At 37.5% G+C, this 18957-nt stretch overlaps 1 protein-coding gene across 1 annotated transcript in view; it reads right to left on the bottom strand.

The window, feature by feature from the left end:
* Window positions 1-2883: 2883 nt before the first annotated feature.
* The window catches only part of TOP2A (DNA topoisomerase II alpha), a 30005-nt gene continuing 13931 nt past the window's right edge, over window positions 2884-18957 (bottom strand). Inside the window, exons 20-35 of the mRNA XM_025439926.2 lie at window positions 17451-17599; window positions 15274-15505; window positions 14952-15086; window positions 14629-14829; window positions 14264-14459; window positions 12648-12739; window positions 12380-12544; window positions 12193-12276; window positions 10828-11010; window positions 10219-10309; window positions 6322-6474; window positions 5995-6118; window positions 5819-5862; window positions 5283-5420; window positions 4452-4651; window positions 2884-3954 (exon numbers count right to left, since the gene is read on the bottom strand). Coding sequence (XP_025295711.1) covers window positions 3826-3954; window positions 4452-4651; window positions 5283-5420; window positions 5819-5862; window positions 5995-6118; window positions 6322-6474; window positions 10219-10309; window positions 10828-11010; window positions 12193-12276; window positions 12380-12544; window positions 12648-12739; window positions 14264-14459; window positions 14629-14829; window positions 14952-15086; window positions 15274-15505; window positions 17451-17599 — 2316 coding nt within the window. The 3' untranslated portion in view covers window positions 2884-3825. The remainder of the gene's footprint in view (window positions 3955-4451; window positions 4652-5282; window positions 5421-5818; window positions 5863-5994; window positions 6119-6321; window positions 6475-10218; window positions 10310-10827; window positions 11011-12192; window positions 12277-12379; window positions 12545-12647; window positions 12740-14263; window positions 14460-14628; window positions 14830-14951; window positions 15087-15273; window positions 15506-17450; window positions 17600-18957) is intronic.

Genomic DNA, 18957 nt, shown 5'->3' with positions numbered 1-18957 from the left:
GCAGGAACAGTGGGTTACAATGTGTTTTAAAAGAAAAGGCTTAGTAAGCTTATTGTATTATTTATCAACTAATGCAAGTTTTGAATCCTTTCTTTTCTTTCTTTCTTTTTCTTTCTTTCTTTCTTTCTTTCTTTCTTTCTTTCTTTCTTTCTTTCTTTCTTTCTTCTTTCTTTCTTTCTTTCTTCTTTCTTTCTTTTTTTTCTTCTTTCTTCTTTCTTTTTTTTTTTAAAGATTTTATTTATTTACTCATAGGACACACAGAGAGAGAGGCAGAGACACAGGCAGAGGCAGAAGCAGGCTCCACACCGGGAGCCCGATGCGGGACTTGATTCCGGGTCTCCAGGATCCGGCCCCGGGCCGAAGGTGGCACTAATCCGCTGAGCTGCCAGGGCTGCCCGAATCCCTTATTTTCTAACTATTCTTTTGCAATTCTAATGGATGTGGCCTGTATTTATCTAAGCAATGTTTCATGTGTAGAAAATAACTATTCTATTAAGGGTCTAAATGTATATATAACCAGGTTTATTACCACTAGAATTTTTATCTTCTAGAATGTCAATTGGCTTAAGGAATGAAGTCAAGAGATATATTCACTTGGAATCTTAGCAAGTACATTGCGGATCAGGAGCAAATTTCTACTTTTAAAACAAGATTTTATTTATTTGAGAGAGAGAGGGAGAGCAGGGGAAGAGGGACAAGCAGACTCCATGCTGAATGTGGAGCCTGACGTGGGGCTCAATCTCAAGATCCTGAGATCATGACCTGAGCTGAAATCAGGAATTGGATGCTTCTACTTATACAAGGTAAATGTTTTAGACTTTTTTTTTTCCTAAAGAGGGTTTATGTGCTTTCCTTCTATAAACAAATGCATACTTAGATGGGAACTGATTTGTTGTTTTTTTAAAGATTTTATTTGAGAGAGAGCATGTGAGATCACAAGTGGGAGTGCATAGAGGGAGAAGCAGACTCCCCACCAAGCAGGGAGCTGGATGCAGAAATTGATCCCAGAAGCCTGGGATCAAGACCTGAGCTGAAGGCAGACACTTAACTGACTGAGCCACTTCACCTCTAATTTGTAACCAGGCTTCTTCACTCTATAAGGTCCTGGGTATCTTTTCATGTCAGTCAGTAATATATATGATCATTCCTAAGAAGTACCTGGTATTTCTCATTGTACCATAATTTGTTTAAGCTAATTATCTGACTGAGGTCTCCTATTGTTGGACATTGTTCCTTTCAATTTTATTATCAACTTCAATAAGCATCTTTGTATGTGGCTTTTCTTGAGATAATTGTAGATTTACGTGTAATTTTGAGAAACAAGAAATCCCTTGTACATTTTGCCCCATTTTCCCCTCATGGTAGCATTTTGCCAAATTATGTAACTACGAGAGATTTCCTGTGTTTCTGTGTTTCATGGCTTTTTGCATGTCCTCTTTTTTTAAACTTAAATTCAATTAGGCACATGTCCCAATTCTTTTTCTTTTTGAGAGAGGGAGACAATGTGGGGGTGCAGAGGGAGAGAATCTTAAGCAGGCTCCACACCCACTGCAGTCTGAGGATGGGCTGTCTCATGACCTGTGGTGAAATTAGATCAGACGCTTAACCAACTGACACCCAGGCGCCCCATGTTCCAATTTTTATTCTGAACTACATTTCTTAAAATGAGAATTGCTAGGACAGTTTGACCTTTTGGCCCGGATTCTGATGAAATGGCTCATTTTTCCAGATCTTCATCAACCCGACCGTTGGGGCTAGGTTTAGGCCCCTGTAACTTGAGATTACTTTTCTTCTGGCACATTTATTTTTATTTTTATTAAAAAATTTTTTTTTAATTTTTATTTATTTATGATAGTCACAGAGAGAGAGAGAGAGAGAGAGAGGCAGAGACACAGGCAGAGGGAGAAGCAGGCTCCATGCACCAGGAGCCTGATGTGAGATTCGATCCCGGGTCTCCAGGATCGCACCCTGGGCCAAAGGCAGGCGCTAAACTGCTGTGCCACTCAGGGATCCCCTCTTCTGGCACGTTTAAAAAATTATTTATTTATTCATGAGACACCCAGAGAGAGAGAGGCAGAGATATAGGCAGAGGGAGAAGCAGGCTCCATGCAGGGAGCCTGATGTGAGACTTGATCCCGCGACTCCAGGATCATGCCCTGGGCCAAAGGCAGGTGCTCAACTGCTGAGCCACCCGGGCATCCTCTTCTGGTACATTTTTAAATGGTTTTGTTTTTGACATTTAAATATTGTCTGTTTGAACTTAACTTTGGTATAAGATGTGAGGAAGGGATTGGATTTATCATTTCTTTATCTTCTAAATGATTAGCTAGTTGCTGTAATGTAATTTACTGAGATCATCAAGAATTATCTCCTGATTATCAAAATAGTTGTTAAAGCGATTAAAAAACTCCACCCCCCCCCCCCCCCCCCCCCCAAAAAATGGGATGCCTGGGTGGCTCAGCGGTTTGAGTGTCTGCCTTTGGCTCAGGGCGTGATCCTGGGGCTGGGGATTCGATCCCACATCAGGCTCCTGCAGAGAGCCTGCTTCTTCCTCTGCCTCTCTCCATCTCTCATGAATAAATAAAAATCTTTAAAAAAACCCCAAAAAACCAACCATGCATATTTGAAACTACTTGCACATGGAGGGCCAAGGCCTTCAGAGTATGAAGGAGATGAAGAGCTTTGTACCCATGTATAGAAACCTAGGGAAATATCTGATTGGCCTTGATTAGGTCAGGATGCCTATCTCTTAGACCTATTACTATGGCCAGGAGCTGTTAGGTAGGTACACCAGCAATAGTTCTCGGTAGGGGAAGTGAAGAGGGGTATATTTTAGAGTAAAGAAAAAGGTATAATGCAAGGGAAAAAAAGGCAACCAATGGATTGCAATGTTTAGAACATTTTATTAAAGTAAAATACTGTTAGAATTAAGTGAAATAGAAAAACATAGTAAATATTTACAAAAACATTGATAACACCAATCAAGTCACACACAGAAATGCCTTAAAAAAACTTCTAAGTTGCAAATTATGGAGATTCTCCAAAATGGATATAACCACTCACTGCTGAGTATTGATGGCATTGGTATAAGATCTCTCCGTCCCCCCACTTTTCTGCAATCCAGTGCTCCCTAGATATTTGTTGTTTGGGAGATTCAAACTTGGGAGACAGCTCGAGGTGACAAGTCAAGAATTGAGATAGTCCCATAACTTATGGCCTAATTTTCTTCACCCTATTGACTGTGTTGAGGCTATACAAACATAGCCAGGCTGTTTCTCTTCAGCCTCTGCTAACATTCAAATGGATAAATTTCTCAATGCTTGAGCAGAAATTCCGCACACGAAAGGCTGAGTGGGGAGTATTTGTACTAGAACTATAAAATTCTATCTGATGGAAAATTACCTATAAAACTAAGGTAAAACAGAATTAATCATGTGGTATCTCATATTTACTGAAAGTAGGAAAAGAGGTAGACTAGACACTTTTACAATTTTAGCTTAATGAGTAGTCAATAAGCTATATTATGACGAAGCGAACATACAACCATCTTCAAAGTCCAGAAGAACTTAAAATCAGATTCTAAAGACAAGAGACACTCCAAACAAAGACAAAGCAGAGAAGAAAACAATGCCCAGGAGGTGGCCATTATTCGGACAGTATTATAAAAGGGTAATAGATACTTGTACTCTACACACTTCACTTTGATGGTTCTGAATTAAAACTATCTCCCCCCAAAAAAATTCAGAGGGGAGGAAATTAAAGGATTCAGGTAATTCTAAAACCTGTCTTGGGCTCGATAAGACCGTTACTTAAAATAATCACATTTTAGAACAGATCATCTTCATCTGATTCTTCAAGGTACTTTATAGGTTTCCTTGCACGTCCAGATTTGGCCCGAGGAGCCACACCTGAGTCTAGGTCCAGATGGAAGTCTTCACTCTCCCCCTTGGATTTCTATAAGAGGAAGTCCAAATAATTAAAATACATCAACGGACTACAATTCAAGGAGTTTCCTTTCTTCTAATTAGTTAGAAACAGAACTAAGTAAGGCAACTCTCATTGACTAAGTGGCATATTTTTAAATGTAACTTTGTCATAACTAGTAAAAGCTAAATGGATTATGAGATTTACATTTTTTTAAAAACATTTATTTATTTGAGAGAGAGAGAGAGAGAGAGAGAGTACAAGTGGTGAGGGCAGGGGTGGGGAAGGCAGAGGTAGAGGGAGAAGAAGGCTCCCCACTGAGCAGGGAGCCTGACATGGGGCTCAATCCCAGAATCCTGAGATCAGGACCTGGCTGAAGGTAGATGCTTAACCAACTGAGCCACCCAGGCACCCCACATTTATTTCCTTAAAAATGTGTCAGATTAAAAAAAGTGTCAAGATTACTAAAAGCAATCTTGGTTTTTAAAACACCTAGAACAAATGGACTGACTAGGATAAATACTCACCTTGTTTGTGGCTGCTTTAGAAATCATCTTCTCAAAATTAGAGTCGGAATCATCAGAAGTGGATGGCTTCCTTTTGCGGTGATTTTTGGTTTTTGGGGGATCAGGCTTTTGAGAGACATCAGAATTTAAGCCTGGATCCTTTTTGGTTCCTTTTGGTGCAGCCCTTTTTTTTGCACCTGTAGTGGAGGTGGAAGACTGACCTGCAAATCAACACAGGCATTCATCATGTGCCCACTCTTAGATAAACTGTTCTGTGAACTTTCTTTAGCAAGCTGTTGATTACTTATATTTAACATAAGAAAAAAATCTCACAGAGCTGAAAATACATTACAGAACCAAAGTATTTTTAAGCATCTTTTTTTTTTTTAATAAGAAAGCACTCTTTTTTTTTTTTTTTTTTAATTCATTCAGAGAGAGACCGAGACAAAGGCAGTGAGAAACAGGCTCCATGCAGGGAGCCCGACATGGGACTCGATCCCGGATCTCCAGGATCACACCCCAGGCTGCAGGTGGTGCTAAACCACTACACCACTGGGGTTGCCCAGCATCTATTTTTTTTATAGGTTTATGTATTACAGTAAACTTTTATACTATTTATAAACTCTGTCCCTGTCATATAAATGAGCTAGATAATGCCTGGCATTTTGAGAAACATGCTGATTTTAAACCTTTTGATCACCAGTTTTGATTATGAAGATCTAAATAGTTGCTTCCATTTGGAAAAGGTTTAATTTCATTACGAGTAACTTTTGGGTATAAAAAATTGAAATTGACTTGTGGCAGCCAGTTACTTAATCCCAATATTAACCCATCTGAAAGACTGAAGCTCACTTTTTGGTGCTATCTTCTTCACGGCCACCTTCTTTTTAGGAAGGGGGTTTACAATTTCAGTTTCAGCCAAGAAATCAGCAGTAGAACCTGGAGAAAGTGGTACACTGTCCTTGGCATCATCAGCATCAAGGTCCATTACTTCAAATGGAAAGGAAAATAGTACACATAAGCAACACAACAAAATCTGTTTCCTGCTCTGAATCCCCATTTAAAAACCAAGTCTGAGACTTTTCTTGAATATTTAAAACACACGCTTATAAACTTTTATCTAATTTCTGGATTCTTCATGGGCAGGTGTTTTTTGTACCTTTAGCGTCTAGCACAGTAAATGGCAAGCACATGCTTACGTTCAGTATATCAAGTGTAGAACCTCTTTCTGAGCAAAACTAATCCTAATGAACATCAATGTAATGCTACTAAGAACCCACATTTATTTTCCAAGGCTGGACTTAGATAATGCAGTCTGGTTAGAACCCAGCTGGATCTGAGTGCCCCAGTAAAGCAAGACATCTCACTATTTTTACTTAAATACATACCTGGGGGGGCACTTTTCTGTGGCTTCAGTTCTTTGGCAGTACGTCTAGAATTAAAAAAAAACAAAACAAAATAAAAGCCAACATTCTGACAACCAATTCTAACTGTGTCAAGCAACAAAGAATATATCATTGGCTGCTGACAACAATCATGATAAAATTCATATTAGAGAACATACTTTGGGGAAGCTTTGGTCTTATGTGGGCTGACATCTGATGGAACAGAATCCTCATCTTGAATTCTTTCTTCAAAATCTGAGAAACTGTCGTCTAAATCCAAATCCACTGTGAATTTGGTTTTTGCTATAAAAAACATACATAGACAAAGAATAAATGAGGGTTTACAGAAGTATTTAATCTACAGATAGAACATTTCATGAAGATTTAAGCTTTCATCTTCTAAAAGATGCTTTCGTTTTTCAAAAACTTAATAATCACTGCTCTATAACAATTCCTGGCCATTCAGATCTTTCAGCACATCTAGCATGTTGTTCACTTTTCCTTACTTGCTGCTCTCCGTGGCTCTACCTCTCGTGGAGGGACATCAAAGTTACTTTCATTACTGCTCATATCTGATTCTGAATCAGACCAGGGGTTTCTCTTCTTTCCTTTTTTGATGGGTTTAAACGGCAATGTAGTTTGCTTCTTTGTCTTGGTACCTAGAAGGGAGATAGGAATTAACACCCTTTACATGTTCTTCGACTCACTTTTCTCCATCTATAATTCATCCATCTTTCAAATATTTATTGAGCTCTGTGCTGGTATTGAGAATACAACGGTGAACAGAGATGGACATAGTCCCTCTTCCTGGAGCTTAGAGTTTGGTCATCTAATCCCGTAAAGAAATACAATGTGTCAAAAAAAAAAAAAAAAAAAAGAAATACAACGTGTCTAAGTATATGTGTTTTAATATGAGGCTGCTCCAAGAAATGCTTGAGCTGAGATCTGAAGTTTAAATTAGAGTTAACTAGTTGAAGGCAGGTGGGTGATGAAACATTCTAGCACAGAAAATAGCATATACAAAGGCCCTGGGGGGGAAAAATGGTACATTTAGGAAACTGAAAGAAATCCAGGGGGATCCCTGGGTGGCTCAGTGGTTTAGCGCCTGCCTTCAGCCCAGGGCATGATCCTTGGAGTCCTGGGATCACGTCCCACATCAGACTCCCTACATGGAGCCTGCTTCTCCCTCTGCCTGTATCTTTTCTCTCTCTCTCTCTGTCTCTCATGAATAAATAAATAAAATCTTAAAAAAAGAAAAGAAAAGAAAAGAAAAGAAATCCATATGGCTAGAAAGCAGAAGTTGGGAGACAGTGGCTCGTCTTGTTAAGGATTTTGTTTTACTTTAAAATTTTTACTGATTTAAGTAAGCTCTATACTTAACTTGTGGCTTGAACCCATGACCTTGACAAGGTCAAGAGTTCTATGCTCTACCCACTGAGCCAACCAGGAGCCCTAAGGATTTTGTTTAAACAGGGAACCATTATGACTAGATTTGCATTAAAAAAAATTCTCCCAAGCTGCAAGGTAGAGATTGGAAGGGGGCAAGAATAGATGTAAAGAGATCAGCAGAAGGTTGTTGGAAGTCAAGGCAAGGAAGAGAATTCAAAGAGAAAACAATGGCTAGGACTATACCTTGAGGCGTGTTTAATGGCTGACTCACTAGTCTGGACCCAAAGATTACAAGAGCAGCCTCCTTCATATTCTTTTTTTTTTTCCTCCTTCATATTCTTATCAATATACCTGTCTACTTCATATATCCTAGTTTAATGTAATCTTATCCAGCATCCTCCAACAATGGTTTTTTTAACTGTCTGTAATCTGGTTAAACTATTTTTTACTATTTCCCAATATAAAGTTCCCTTTCACTCTGTTAAGGGGGACTTTTCATTGTCCCATGTGTATTATGTGCCCATTTTTCTTTACCCAATCTAGAATACCTAAATCTTATCTACTCTTCAAGACTTTAACCTAAGTTTTACCTCTCCCATAAAGCCTCTACAATGTACATGCACCCACACTGATCTCGCCTTTCAGTTCCTACAATGGCTAGTATATACTGCTTTAACTCTTGTTCTTAATAAACCTCTTGAAGGTAAATGCCATGCTCTCCCACTTCTTGTGTCCTCATATTATTTAAGAGTAATAAAACTCACGGGAACATGAGTGCTCAAAATACTCAACTGATTCTTTGGTTTTATATGCTAAAAGATCGCTAGCTAGGTTTAAAGTTAAAAGTGTGCTGCATGCATTAGATAGTCAATATATAATTTTGTGCAGTATGCAGTATGGCATACTTTTATTATTTCTTTAGTTTAATAATAAGATGTTTCCATATGTTTTATTCATCTTGTATTCCCCACAGAGCTGAGTACACATTATCTATTAAAAAAAAGTAGATACTCAAAATTAGACTTATAGATTAATCAATGGAATAGAGTTGAGAATCCATAAATAAACCTTAATATTTATGGCCAATTAATTTTTGACAAGGGTGAAGACAATTTTTATTTGTTTATTTATTTATTATTTATTATTATTTATTTATTTATTTATTCATGAGAATACACAGAGAGAAGACAGAGAGAGAGGCAGAGGCACAGGCAGAGGGAGAAGCAGGCTCCATGCAGGAAGCCCCACGTGGGACTCGAACCGGGGTCTCCAGGGTCACCCCTGGGCTGAAGGCAGGCACTAAACCGCTGAGCCACCCGGGCTGCCCTATTTTTATTTTTTTAAAAACACTTTATTTGAGAGAGAATGTGAGAAAGAGAATGAGCTGAGGGGGAAGGGCAACGGGGGGTGAGAGCAGGGAGCCCTATGTGGGGCTCTATTCCAGGACCCTGGGATCATGACCTGAGCCAAAGGTAGACGCTCAACCACTGAGCCACCCAGGTGCCCCCAAGCCTCTGACTCTTGATTCTGGCTCAGGTCATGATCTCAGGGACCTGAGATCAAGCCCCATGTGGGGCTCTGTGCTCAGGGTAGTCTTTCAGATTCCGTCTCTTTTTCCCCTGCCCCTCCTGGACTCATGCACCCGTGCTCACTCTAAATAAAACAAAAAACTTAAAAAAAAAAAGTTAGAATACATAAAGATATCTTACAACTAACTCAACAACAACAAAAGATAAATAACCTACTTAGAAAAATGGGCAAAGGGTCTGAATAGACATTTTTCCAAAGAAATATAAATGACCTTTAGGCACATAAGATACTCAAAATAATTAGCCAATAGGGAAATGCAAACCCAAACCATGAGATACCACTTCATATCCACTAGGATGGCTAGAACAAAAAAGAGTGACAAGGAATTAACTGTGTTGGTGAGGATGTGGAGAATTGGAGCCCTCCTACGCTGCTGGAGGGAATGTAAAATGGGGCAGCTGCTCTGAAGAACAGTATGGCAGTTCCTCCAAAGGTTAAACATAGAAAAATATGACCCAGTAAAATTCCACTCCCAGGATCTACCCAAAAGAAATAAAAACCTTAAGTCCACATAAAAACTTATATACAAGTACTCATAGCAGTGTTCATAACAGCTAAAAAGTGGATATAAGCCAAACACTAATCAACTGATGGATAAATAAATAAAATGTGTTATATCCATACTATGAAACACACTATTTGGCAATAAAAAAGAATGAAGTATTGATACATGTTACTACATAGATGACCACCAAAAACATGCTAAGTGAAAAATGCTGGGGACAAAAGACCAGATGTTGTAGGATTTTATTTATAGGAAATGTCCAGAATAAGTAAATCTAGAAACAGAAAGTAGATTAATGGTTGCCTACGATAGGGGAAATTGGTAGGAAATGGGAAGTGACCATTAACGGGTAGAGTGTTTCTTTTTGGTGCAAAAAACTTTTAAAACTGTTGAGTATACTAAAATGATTGAATGGTACACTTTAAATTGATGAATTTTAATATGTGAATATCTTTAGAAGTTAAAAAAAGGTAGATATTCAGTAAAGGTATAATCAAATGTTAGTAGAATTCTTAATTCTATTTAATTTACTGAGTGCTACTTACATCCCAGGCGTGGTGTTCAACTAGAGGGATAATATAAACATGGCTAAGATGTGCTCATTGTTCTCAAGTAGTTTTATATATTAATATATATTACAGCCTTATAATTGGCTAGAAAGTGGAATTTAATAAACTGAGAGTATTTTCTTTAGATCTCAACTAAGGAATTCAAGTTGCTGAATTAACAAACTATTTAAAATTCCTTTCTAAAATAAATCATATCCAAGGACAGTATTAGGGAGATTCAAGTAAACTCCAGACATAGCCCTCCCTCATATTATTCAGTAAGGGCTTTCTAAACATCCATGCGGAATGTACTAGGTATCAGACACAATTTAATCTCAACTCTATACCATTTTACTAAAATATTTTAATACCTGGTTCTCTTTTCTGTTTCTTCTCCAACCTTTGTTTCAGACCTTCTATTTCGATACTCTCTTCTTGAGGGCTCCCTTCAGTGTTTTCATTCTAAAAGAGAGCAAGACAAAGATGGTCAAGCTCTGCCAACTTATTCGGAAAAATGTAAGGTCAAATATACAAATATATATCTGGTCAAAGAGTGATTTTTTCTTTAAGTTTTGGTTAAGAGCTCTGAATAAAGGTACGGATATAACTTTTCCAAGATACTTAACCGTCAAAAAAATGAGGCTCACAGGAAAGCAAAGTTATGATTAAATATAGGATTAATTGCAAACTATGGGATTAGAAATTTTATATCATTTGTTCAGTTTTAAACTGAAAAAAGTTTTATCTATAACTTTTCAAGAGTAGTACCTTAGTTTTATGTTTTTTGAAAAAGGTTTTATTTGAGAGAGACAGAGAGAGAGAGAAAGAGAGAGAGAGAGAGAACACAAGTGGGGGGAGGGACAGGGAGAAGCCGACTCCCCACTGAGCAGGGAGCCTGATGTGAGATTCTACCCCAGGACCTCGGGATCATGACCTGAGTCAAAGGCAAAGCTTAACTGACAGCCACCCAGGCACCCTACCTTAATTTTCTTTTTATTTTTCTTTTCTGCCTCTGCTTTCATCTCTATGGTCACTCGGGGGATGACTCTTTTTCCGCAAGGAGAAGGCAAAACTTCAGCCATTTGTGTTTTTTTCCCCTTTCCTTTCCCTCCTTTCCCTGGAAGTCCTATTTGTTCTTCTTGTTTTTCCTTTGTTTCAACAGCCTACAAAAGAGATAAAAGAAAGCAAGTTTATAAGTCAACAAAGACACTACAAAGATCAGGCTACTTTATAGAAACAGAATAAAAGGCAACAGTTAAACTGATTTCAATTTGTTACATCTTAAGATAAATTTTTAAAAATTTATGTGTGCTATCTCTATACCCAATGTGGGGCTTGAACTCATGACCCTGAGATCAAGAGTCACATGCTCTTCCAATTGAGCCGGCTAGGCATCCCTCGACTTAAAAGTAAATTTGTGATAAGCTGTGCCACAACTAAGTAATACCGCCAATAATAGTGGTGAGATAGATATCATTAAGGCCCATTTGACAAGTGTTGAGACAAAAGACTGGGTTCTACTCTTGATTCTACCATTTAAGCCTTCTGAAGATAAAAAAGGGACACTGTGTTAGGGACAAAATACATAGATACATATAAACATATTTGTAAACTCAAATAAGAAGTGAAAGGATGGGATTCCACTTGTATATCCATACGGAAGTATGACAATATAAAACTGTATGTTAAGTGTTCTAGCTTAATTTATGAAATGCTTTTTCTTATCTTAAAATAGTATAGGAAAACAAAGCAAATTAGGGAGATTTAGATAACAAAGTATCTTCTGAATCTACTGATTAGCTAGCCCAGAAGGTAAACATCTTTGTCCTTTTCTGTTGACTTGGGAGATTGGATTGGTCTTTTTCCATATTTAAATTATCTTTATGTTCTCAGTCACAGTCAGTCAGAAATCAACTCCTACCTTTTCTTCTTTGTCCAAAAACTTCTAGGTAGCATGTTTCCGGGCATCATTTACTTTATTCTAACGATCGTTTTTTTTTTTTTTTTTAATGTGTTATCTTGGAATGTTTTCTTATGCCTCTTACATTCTTTGTCTTGCCAATTATGAAATTTCTTGACAAAGAGGTATATTGCTAGAATGTTCTATTTCATTAAAACTCTAACATGAGGGGATCCATGGGTGGCGCAGAGGTTTGGCGCCTGCCTTTGGCCCAGGGCGCGATCCTGGAGACCCGGGATCGAATCCCACGTTGGGCCCCTGGTGCATGGAGCCTGCTTCTCCCTCTGCCTGTGTCTCTGCCTCTCTCTCTCTCTCTGTGACTATCATAAATAAATTAAAAAAACAAAAACAAAAAACTCTAATATGGGCATTATGAACTACACACCTCTAGCTCTTCAACAAAAGTAGCCAAGTCTTCTTTCCACAAATCTGTTGGACTCTTTCTCTTTAATGTTTCTAGTTCTTGCTCCTTCATAAGACAGTCAGAAAATTAAGAATTAATTTCATGAAGCACACAGTTTTTACTTTAACCATTAGAAATGAATAACATGTACCCTCCATTAACAACTCACTTTTTCATTTCTCAGCTTGCACAGTTCATCCTTCTTCTCCTTGGTGAGATACCAAAGAGGCATATCAAGAAGGTAGTTGAAGGTTGGTCCAGAATCTCTTACAGAGTCACTCTTTTCAGCTTCATTTTCATTGTCACTCTCTTCATTCTCTTCTTCATCTGGTACCTAGAGGAAGAATTAAAATGTAGCTTTAACAGGAAATGTGAAACAGAGACATTAGATTATACGTAGTTTTTAATAACATAGAAAATGCTAATTGAGAAATTACCTTTTGCTGAGCTTCTTTCCAAGCCTTCACAGGATCCGAATCATATCCCCTCTGAATCAGAACTTTAATTAATTCTTTCTTAGGCTTATTTTCTATTAAAAAAAATGTAAACAAGTAATTGTTTTGAGCAATATTTTAGGATAGGAATATGGTTTTACCATATTAATTCAAAAAGATTAAAACTAACAATTAAGCTGTCTTTGTTTTGCATCAATTTATACATCGTGGTATAGAGAGGTCTTTTTCCTAAACCGACAAATGTAAATTACCACAAGGGGGACAGTCAAATCACATATGAGATTGTTGACCTGATTGTTAACACTAAAAGAACAGAAGACAATAAAAACTTTATTTCTGATAAGTATCTACCTCAATTATATTCTCTTTTAAGATTTTTAATATTTGATTGGACAAGATTTTAGTGCCACCAACCCAATCACTGATTTCTGCATGCTGCATCCATTCCTGTTTTCTAGAGTGCCTTTCTTCTAATAATGACTGCAGTCAATTTATTACACTTTGAGAGATACTGAGTTACTAGCTATAAGGTATTTCAGAATGAATTTCTGAGCACTATCGTTTACCAATTAACTTGATATAGATTACATGTTTAGACTCTCTACACTTTTATACTCAGGAAGACTGGATAGTCCCTTATTTCCTAAATTCCGGTCAACAAGATACAATCTTTACTTTTGTTTTCTTTGAATCATGTCCAACATCACTCATTTTAGCCTTGTCTTAAACAATAGTTCTATGAAATCAGGGGCCGGACATGCTAGTGTTATTAGTTTTAAAAATAGAAAATTATTCTGTGATCACCAGGGACTCATGTTGCCATGTTTTGGGGACTTGCTACTATAATCTACAAGTTAGTTGCCTAGCTTTCCCAGTTAGTCCTGGCCAGGGTGGGGCTATTTTTTCTAACCTTACTAACACTCCAGCTTTTATAAAAATTGTTTTCTTCCTGCTCACTTAAACCCTTAGTTGCTTCTAGAATATCTTTTTAAAAAAACATTTCCTGGGAAATAGCTCTTTTAGTCTTCAGTATGCAATTTACTTGTAATATAAGCCATTTGTAATCTTTGTTCCAGCCTTTTTCTCCTCTCTCAGACTTTCTTTTTAAAGATTTTATTTTATTTATTTATTTATTCATGAGAGGCACACAGAGAGAGAGAGAGAGAGAGGAAGAGAGGCAGAGACACAGGCAGAGTGAGAAGCAGGCTCCATGTAGGGAGCCTGACGTGGGACTCGATCCCAGGGTCTCCAGGATCATGCCCTGGGCCAAAGGCAGAAGCTAAACTGCTGGGCCACCGGGGCTGCCCCTCCTCTCTCAGACTTAACATTTCTTCTCTTGATCACTTTACATAGGTATCTTTCTGTCTATTCTCTGTCTAAATGTCAACCAAATCTTGATTTCTCAAGATATTCAATCTAAGAAAAGCTATCTTTTTCAAGCTATAAATGCCTAGGTATTTGAAAGAAATTCTTGTAGAAGTAATCAGCTGAACTAAAGGATTTTGCTCTCCCTCCAAATGTTTAAAGTTAGGCATTATTGTAGTTTTAGTGCAGATAGTTATTTTTTTTTTCAGATAGTTATTAATCTGAAAACATACCAATAATTATTTTGCCATCTATTTTCTCTAAGATAAAGCGAGCCTGATTGTTCAGTTTAGCAGATTCAGCGCCAAGCATTCCTAGAAGCCATTCTTTTCTTAATCCATAATATTTAAGCCTTAGTTCAAAGAAGTCTCTTAGAATATCCAACACTGTGTCATATTTCTTTAAACAACCTACATGGTCAAAAAGCACCTAGAAAATAAACATAGGATTAGAGCCAAGAAGAGGTAAATTGGCTAAACTTTAATGGTTTTAGGAAAATGACTTTATTCTTCAAAAATATAAAAGTATTCTAGGATATTCTTTTAAAATTGATATTAAACTTTAATATAAATCAAACATGGGTACCTCTAAAACATACCATGGAGTTGCATGTGAGACTAGTTTGGAGTTTGAAGACTTTGTGTAGCCCCACTCTCTCTGCCTCTGCCAGTTTCTCTTCAGTCATCTTCACAACAAACTTCACAGTGGTGTCTGTATGGTACTCCCTATAATCTGTTATGAGAGGTGGTGTCTTCTCAGTGCCATTCAACATGGGTTCTAGAACCTGTTCTTTATAGGTCTAAAGAAAGGCATAATCCCCTTGTAAGTGTCTTAAATACAGGCTTAGGAGTATTCAACAAGCAGTAGTGCAAAGTGTTTCTCCGATCACAAAAATCAAAGAGGAAATCCACAATTACTTACCTGGGTCCATGTTCTGACAGGAAGCTCTGAGATTTCAATGGTTGTGGAATTAAGTATAGCCACTTCACCACTAATCACATACTGATTTGGAGCCAGCTCTTCAATAGTACCCCTGAAGTTCTTGTAACTTGGAAGCTAAATTGGTATTTTAAAGAAAAATAGGTTTTCTAAATGTGACACTAAAAACAGAAATCCCAATAGCATTAAATCTAATGAACATGAAAGGGCAAAACAAATTTTATATGTGTCCTCTTTAACCATATAATCTACTGAATTGAGACCAAAAGGAAATGAAGGATCCTGATACACACAGAATAGTTACCATTGGCAAAGGTTCTTCTCCATCCATCAAACGCCTGATATTATTTACAACTTCACGAATATCAAAGTTGGGGATTTTGCAGGACCACCCAGTACCAATTCCTTCAGCACCATTTATCAGCACCATGGGTATAATGGGAATGTACCATTCAGGTTCAACACGTTGATTGTCATCATATAAAAACTTTAAAGTCTGATCATCTTTTGGTGGAAACAATAACCGAGCCAAAGGGCTAAAGAAAACAAAGAATATTATTTTACAAAAATATTGGCTTTGATATTTAACTTGTAAGAAGGATATATGTTTATCTCATATCTATGCATGAAAATTACTTTGGCTTTATTTGCTGATGAATAATCATTTAACAGTATTTATTGAGCACTTCGTATGTGCCAGACACCACAAATATAAAGTATCTAGAAAGTATCACATTCTACTACAGGGAGAAAGGCAATGGACATGCATTTTGTCAGGTGGTAGGGTAAATGCTAAGAAAGAAAAAGTAGGTAAAAGTGACTGAGTGATTGAAGGTTCCGAGGAATGGTAACACTTTCTGAAAGGATAATACTAAAGAATAAATTGAGAGAATGAGCCATCATATGCTTATTTGAAGATTATTGTAAGCAGAGGGATCAATAAGTAAAAAGCCCTGAAGAGTGTGCTTGGCATGTTTGATTATAGGCAGAGGCCAGTTGTGTTTGGAAGGGAGATTATGAGATGGGAGTCAAAAGATATGGGGAGTGGACACATAGATCATGTAAAGTCCTTTAGATTTTACTCTAAATGAAGCAGTTAGAAGGTTCTGAACCAGAGTGATCTACTTAAAAAAAAAAGAAATTAGTTGGCTGCCATAAGAAAGAATGGTAGACTATATTACTTTAGATAAATGGGATGCCTTAATATTTGTCTAATGCAAAGCCCGTAGGATTTGGTGATGGATTGGATACCATTGTGAAAAAAGGTGACTTCATGGTTTTTAGTCTGAGGATTAGGATGATGGCATCCCATTTACTGAGACAGGAAGACTAAGAATTTTGTTTCAGACTTAGGTTTGAGATACTTATTAGACATCTGAGTGGTAAATATTGAGAGACAGCTGTAAGAGATTCAGAGTTGGAACTATTGAGACTAGATGGATGGATTATCATCCATGGATGGGAAGTGAGTGTAGCTAGTAGAAAGAGAGCTAATGAAGGAATTTCAGGGCAGGCCAGTACTTCTAGGTTGGAAAGATGAGAAAGACCCAGCAAAGAAGACAAATAAGGAAGAAAGCCAACAGTTTGATGTCTTAGAGGCCAAATAAAGAATTTCTAGGAGGATAAAGTGATTATCCAATGCTGCTGAGCGATTGAATAGGATGACAGCGGAAAACTATTCATAATGTACTTTCCGTACTTATAAAGGAAGTAAAATTTCAACTATGATATTTAGGAAAAATTAAGCTCTTCTTTACTCTGATCCCAAGTCTACAGCAGGGTTTCTCAACCTGGGCAGCTTTGACACTTTGGATCAGATAATTCCTTGTTATGGGGGGCTATCCTATGCACTATAGTGTATTTAGCAGTATCTCTGGCTGCTGCCCACTAGATGTAGCACAGCTCCCCTAGTCATGACTATCAAAAATGTCTCCAGACATTACATTATGTTTCCTGGGAGATGGGGTGGTAGTGCAAAATCTACCCTGGTTGAGAACCACTGCTCTATACAATGAAAGAAAAGAAAATATAAGAAATGGAAGTAAAAACATTAGGTTGGTAAGGAAACAATACTTCTAAGAAATTCAAAGGCATGGCTATCAAACTGAATTAGAATTTAGATTGTTTATTGTTCTTTTTAAAGAATTTTATTTATTTATTAATGAGTAGAGGCAGAGACATAGGCAGACACAGAAGCAGATTCCCTGTGAGGAGCCCAATGCGGGACTCAATCCCAGAATGCTGGGATCACACCCTTCGCCAAAGGCAGGTTCTCAACCACTAAGCCACCCAGGCGTCCTGAATTTGTTTATTGTAAAGAGTAGCATAATTAAACTTAAATGAACTAGTTAAAAAAAAAAAAAGAATATTCTAAGTGTATCAAAATTACGTTTTCTGATTAATTGAATTTTTATTTTTGGTCAACTAAATTCATTTGAAAATTAGAAATGGCAATTCACTAGAAATTGAAAGCATACCCACCTGAGCATTGTGAAGATGTATCGAGGACTAGCAGAATCCTTGCCACCGTGCAGCCTAGTACCAAACTGACCAATGGGCTGCAAGAGGTTCAGATTATTGCTACCCACAAAATTCTGAGCCAAATTTATAATGGTCATCATTAGTGACATCTAGAGGTGGAAAAGAGATTCGTTAATCAGATCTGGAGGCTTTTAATACATATCCATTATGACTAAGCCTCACTATAATCCTGTAGGGTTTTATGAGGTGTAGATGTTTATTGACTCTTCCCAGATAAATACATGGCAGATGTACATAAACCCAAGACTTCTGGCTCCAAGGTCAGGGCTCTTGCCTTCTAATAGTTTCTATTAAGTCCTATTCAACCTTGGGGGCATAGGTCTTCTCTTCACCTTTAGCAGAATGAAGTATATCCTTGTTTGTGTTACAACACTTTGCTCTTTTTCTATGCTAGCATGCATCACTTTAATCTATAGTTGTGTGTGCGTGTGTGTGTGTTGGCCTTCTATTTATATTGTGATTATACCCTGAAGTAAGGAAAATATTTGATTTTTTTTACCCTACCCTTGCTGCAGGGTAAGCATTTGACAAATATGTGAACATTTACCAAATGCTAACAATATTTTAACTGAAAGCAACAAGCAACATAATCATTACGTTTAAAGTTCTAGAAACCTATAGGCAACTTAGTTCTTTAAAATATAATGAATGCAAAAAACTATAATCACAAAAGATAAAGGGAATATATTTGTATAAAGTTAAGCAATTCAGAAATATAAAAATTAGAAAGTTGTCTTTTTCAATTGACAGGGATAACCAAAGTTAACAACCTGGAGCATACCCTTCTAGGTATTTTGCTTTAAGTATTGTTCTGGCTCTCTTTCTCCTCACTAACAATGGACTGTGGATATTCTCAATGTTAGTACACACAGATTTACTTCGGTTATATAATGGATTCCAGGCATGGAAGTGTCACAATCTACAACAATTTTCCAATTGATGGACATTTTCAATGTCTAAATTTTAGCCTCACAAAGGTATATTAAACATCACTAAATATCTTTGAACATAGATACTTGTAGATTTATGAGTCCCCTTACCAGAACGTTATTATTATTATTTTTTAAAAGATTTTATGTATTTATTCATGAGAAACACACAGAGAAAGAGAGAGAGAGAGAGCGCAACAGGCAGAGGGAGAAGCAGGCTCCATGCAGGGAGCCTGACGTGGGACTCGATCCGGGGACTCCAGCATCATGTCCTGAGCCGAAGGCAGACGCTCAACCCCCAGGTGCCCCTCCTGTTAAGGTTTTGTTTGGCGAGACTGAGCTGGCCCCTACTCCCGCAAGCCTAGCTCTGGCCTTTCTCAGCCCACGTTATGGCTGCCAAGTGCACAGGGTCTCCAAAATCATGCCCTGGGCTGAAGGCAGCCCTAAACCGCTGAGCCACCGGGCTGCCCAAGATTATTTTTAGAAATTGATTTGTTAGGTCAAAGGATAAGCACATT

Source organism: Canis lupus, chromosome 9, assembly GCF_003254725.2.
Source record: "Canis lupus dingo isolate Sandy chromosome 9, ASM325472v2, whole genome shotgun sequence".
Lineage (NCBI taxonomy): Eukaryota > Metazoa > Chordata > Mammalia > Carnivora > Canidae > Canis > Canis lupus.
The sequence above is the reverse complement of the archived record's forward strand: the minus strand, read 5'-3'. Positions and strand labels throughout refer to the sequence as shown.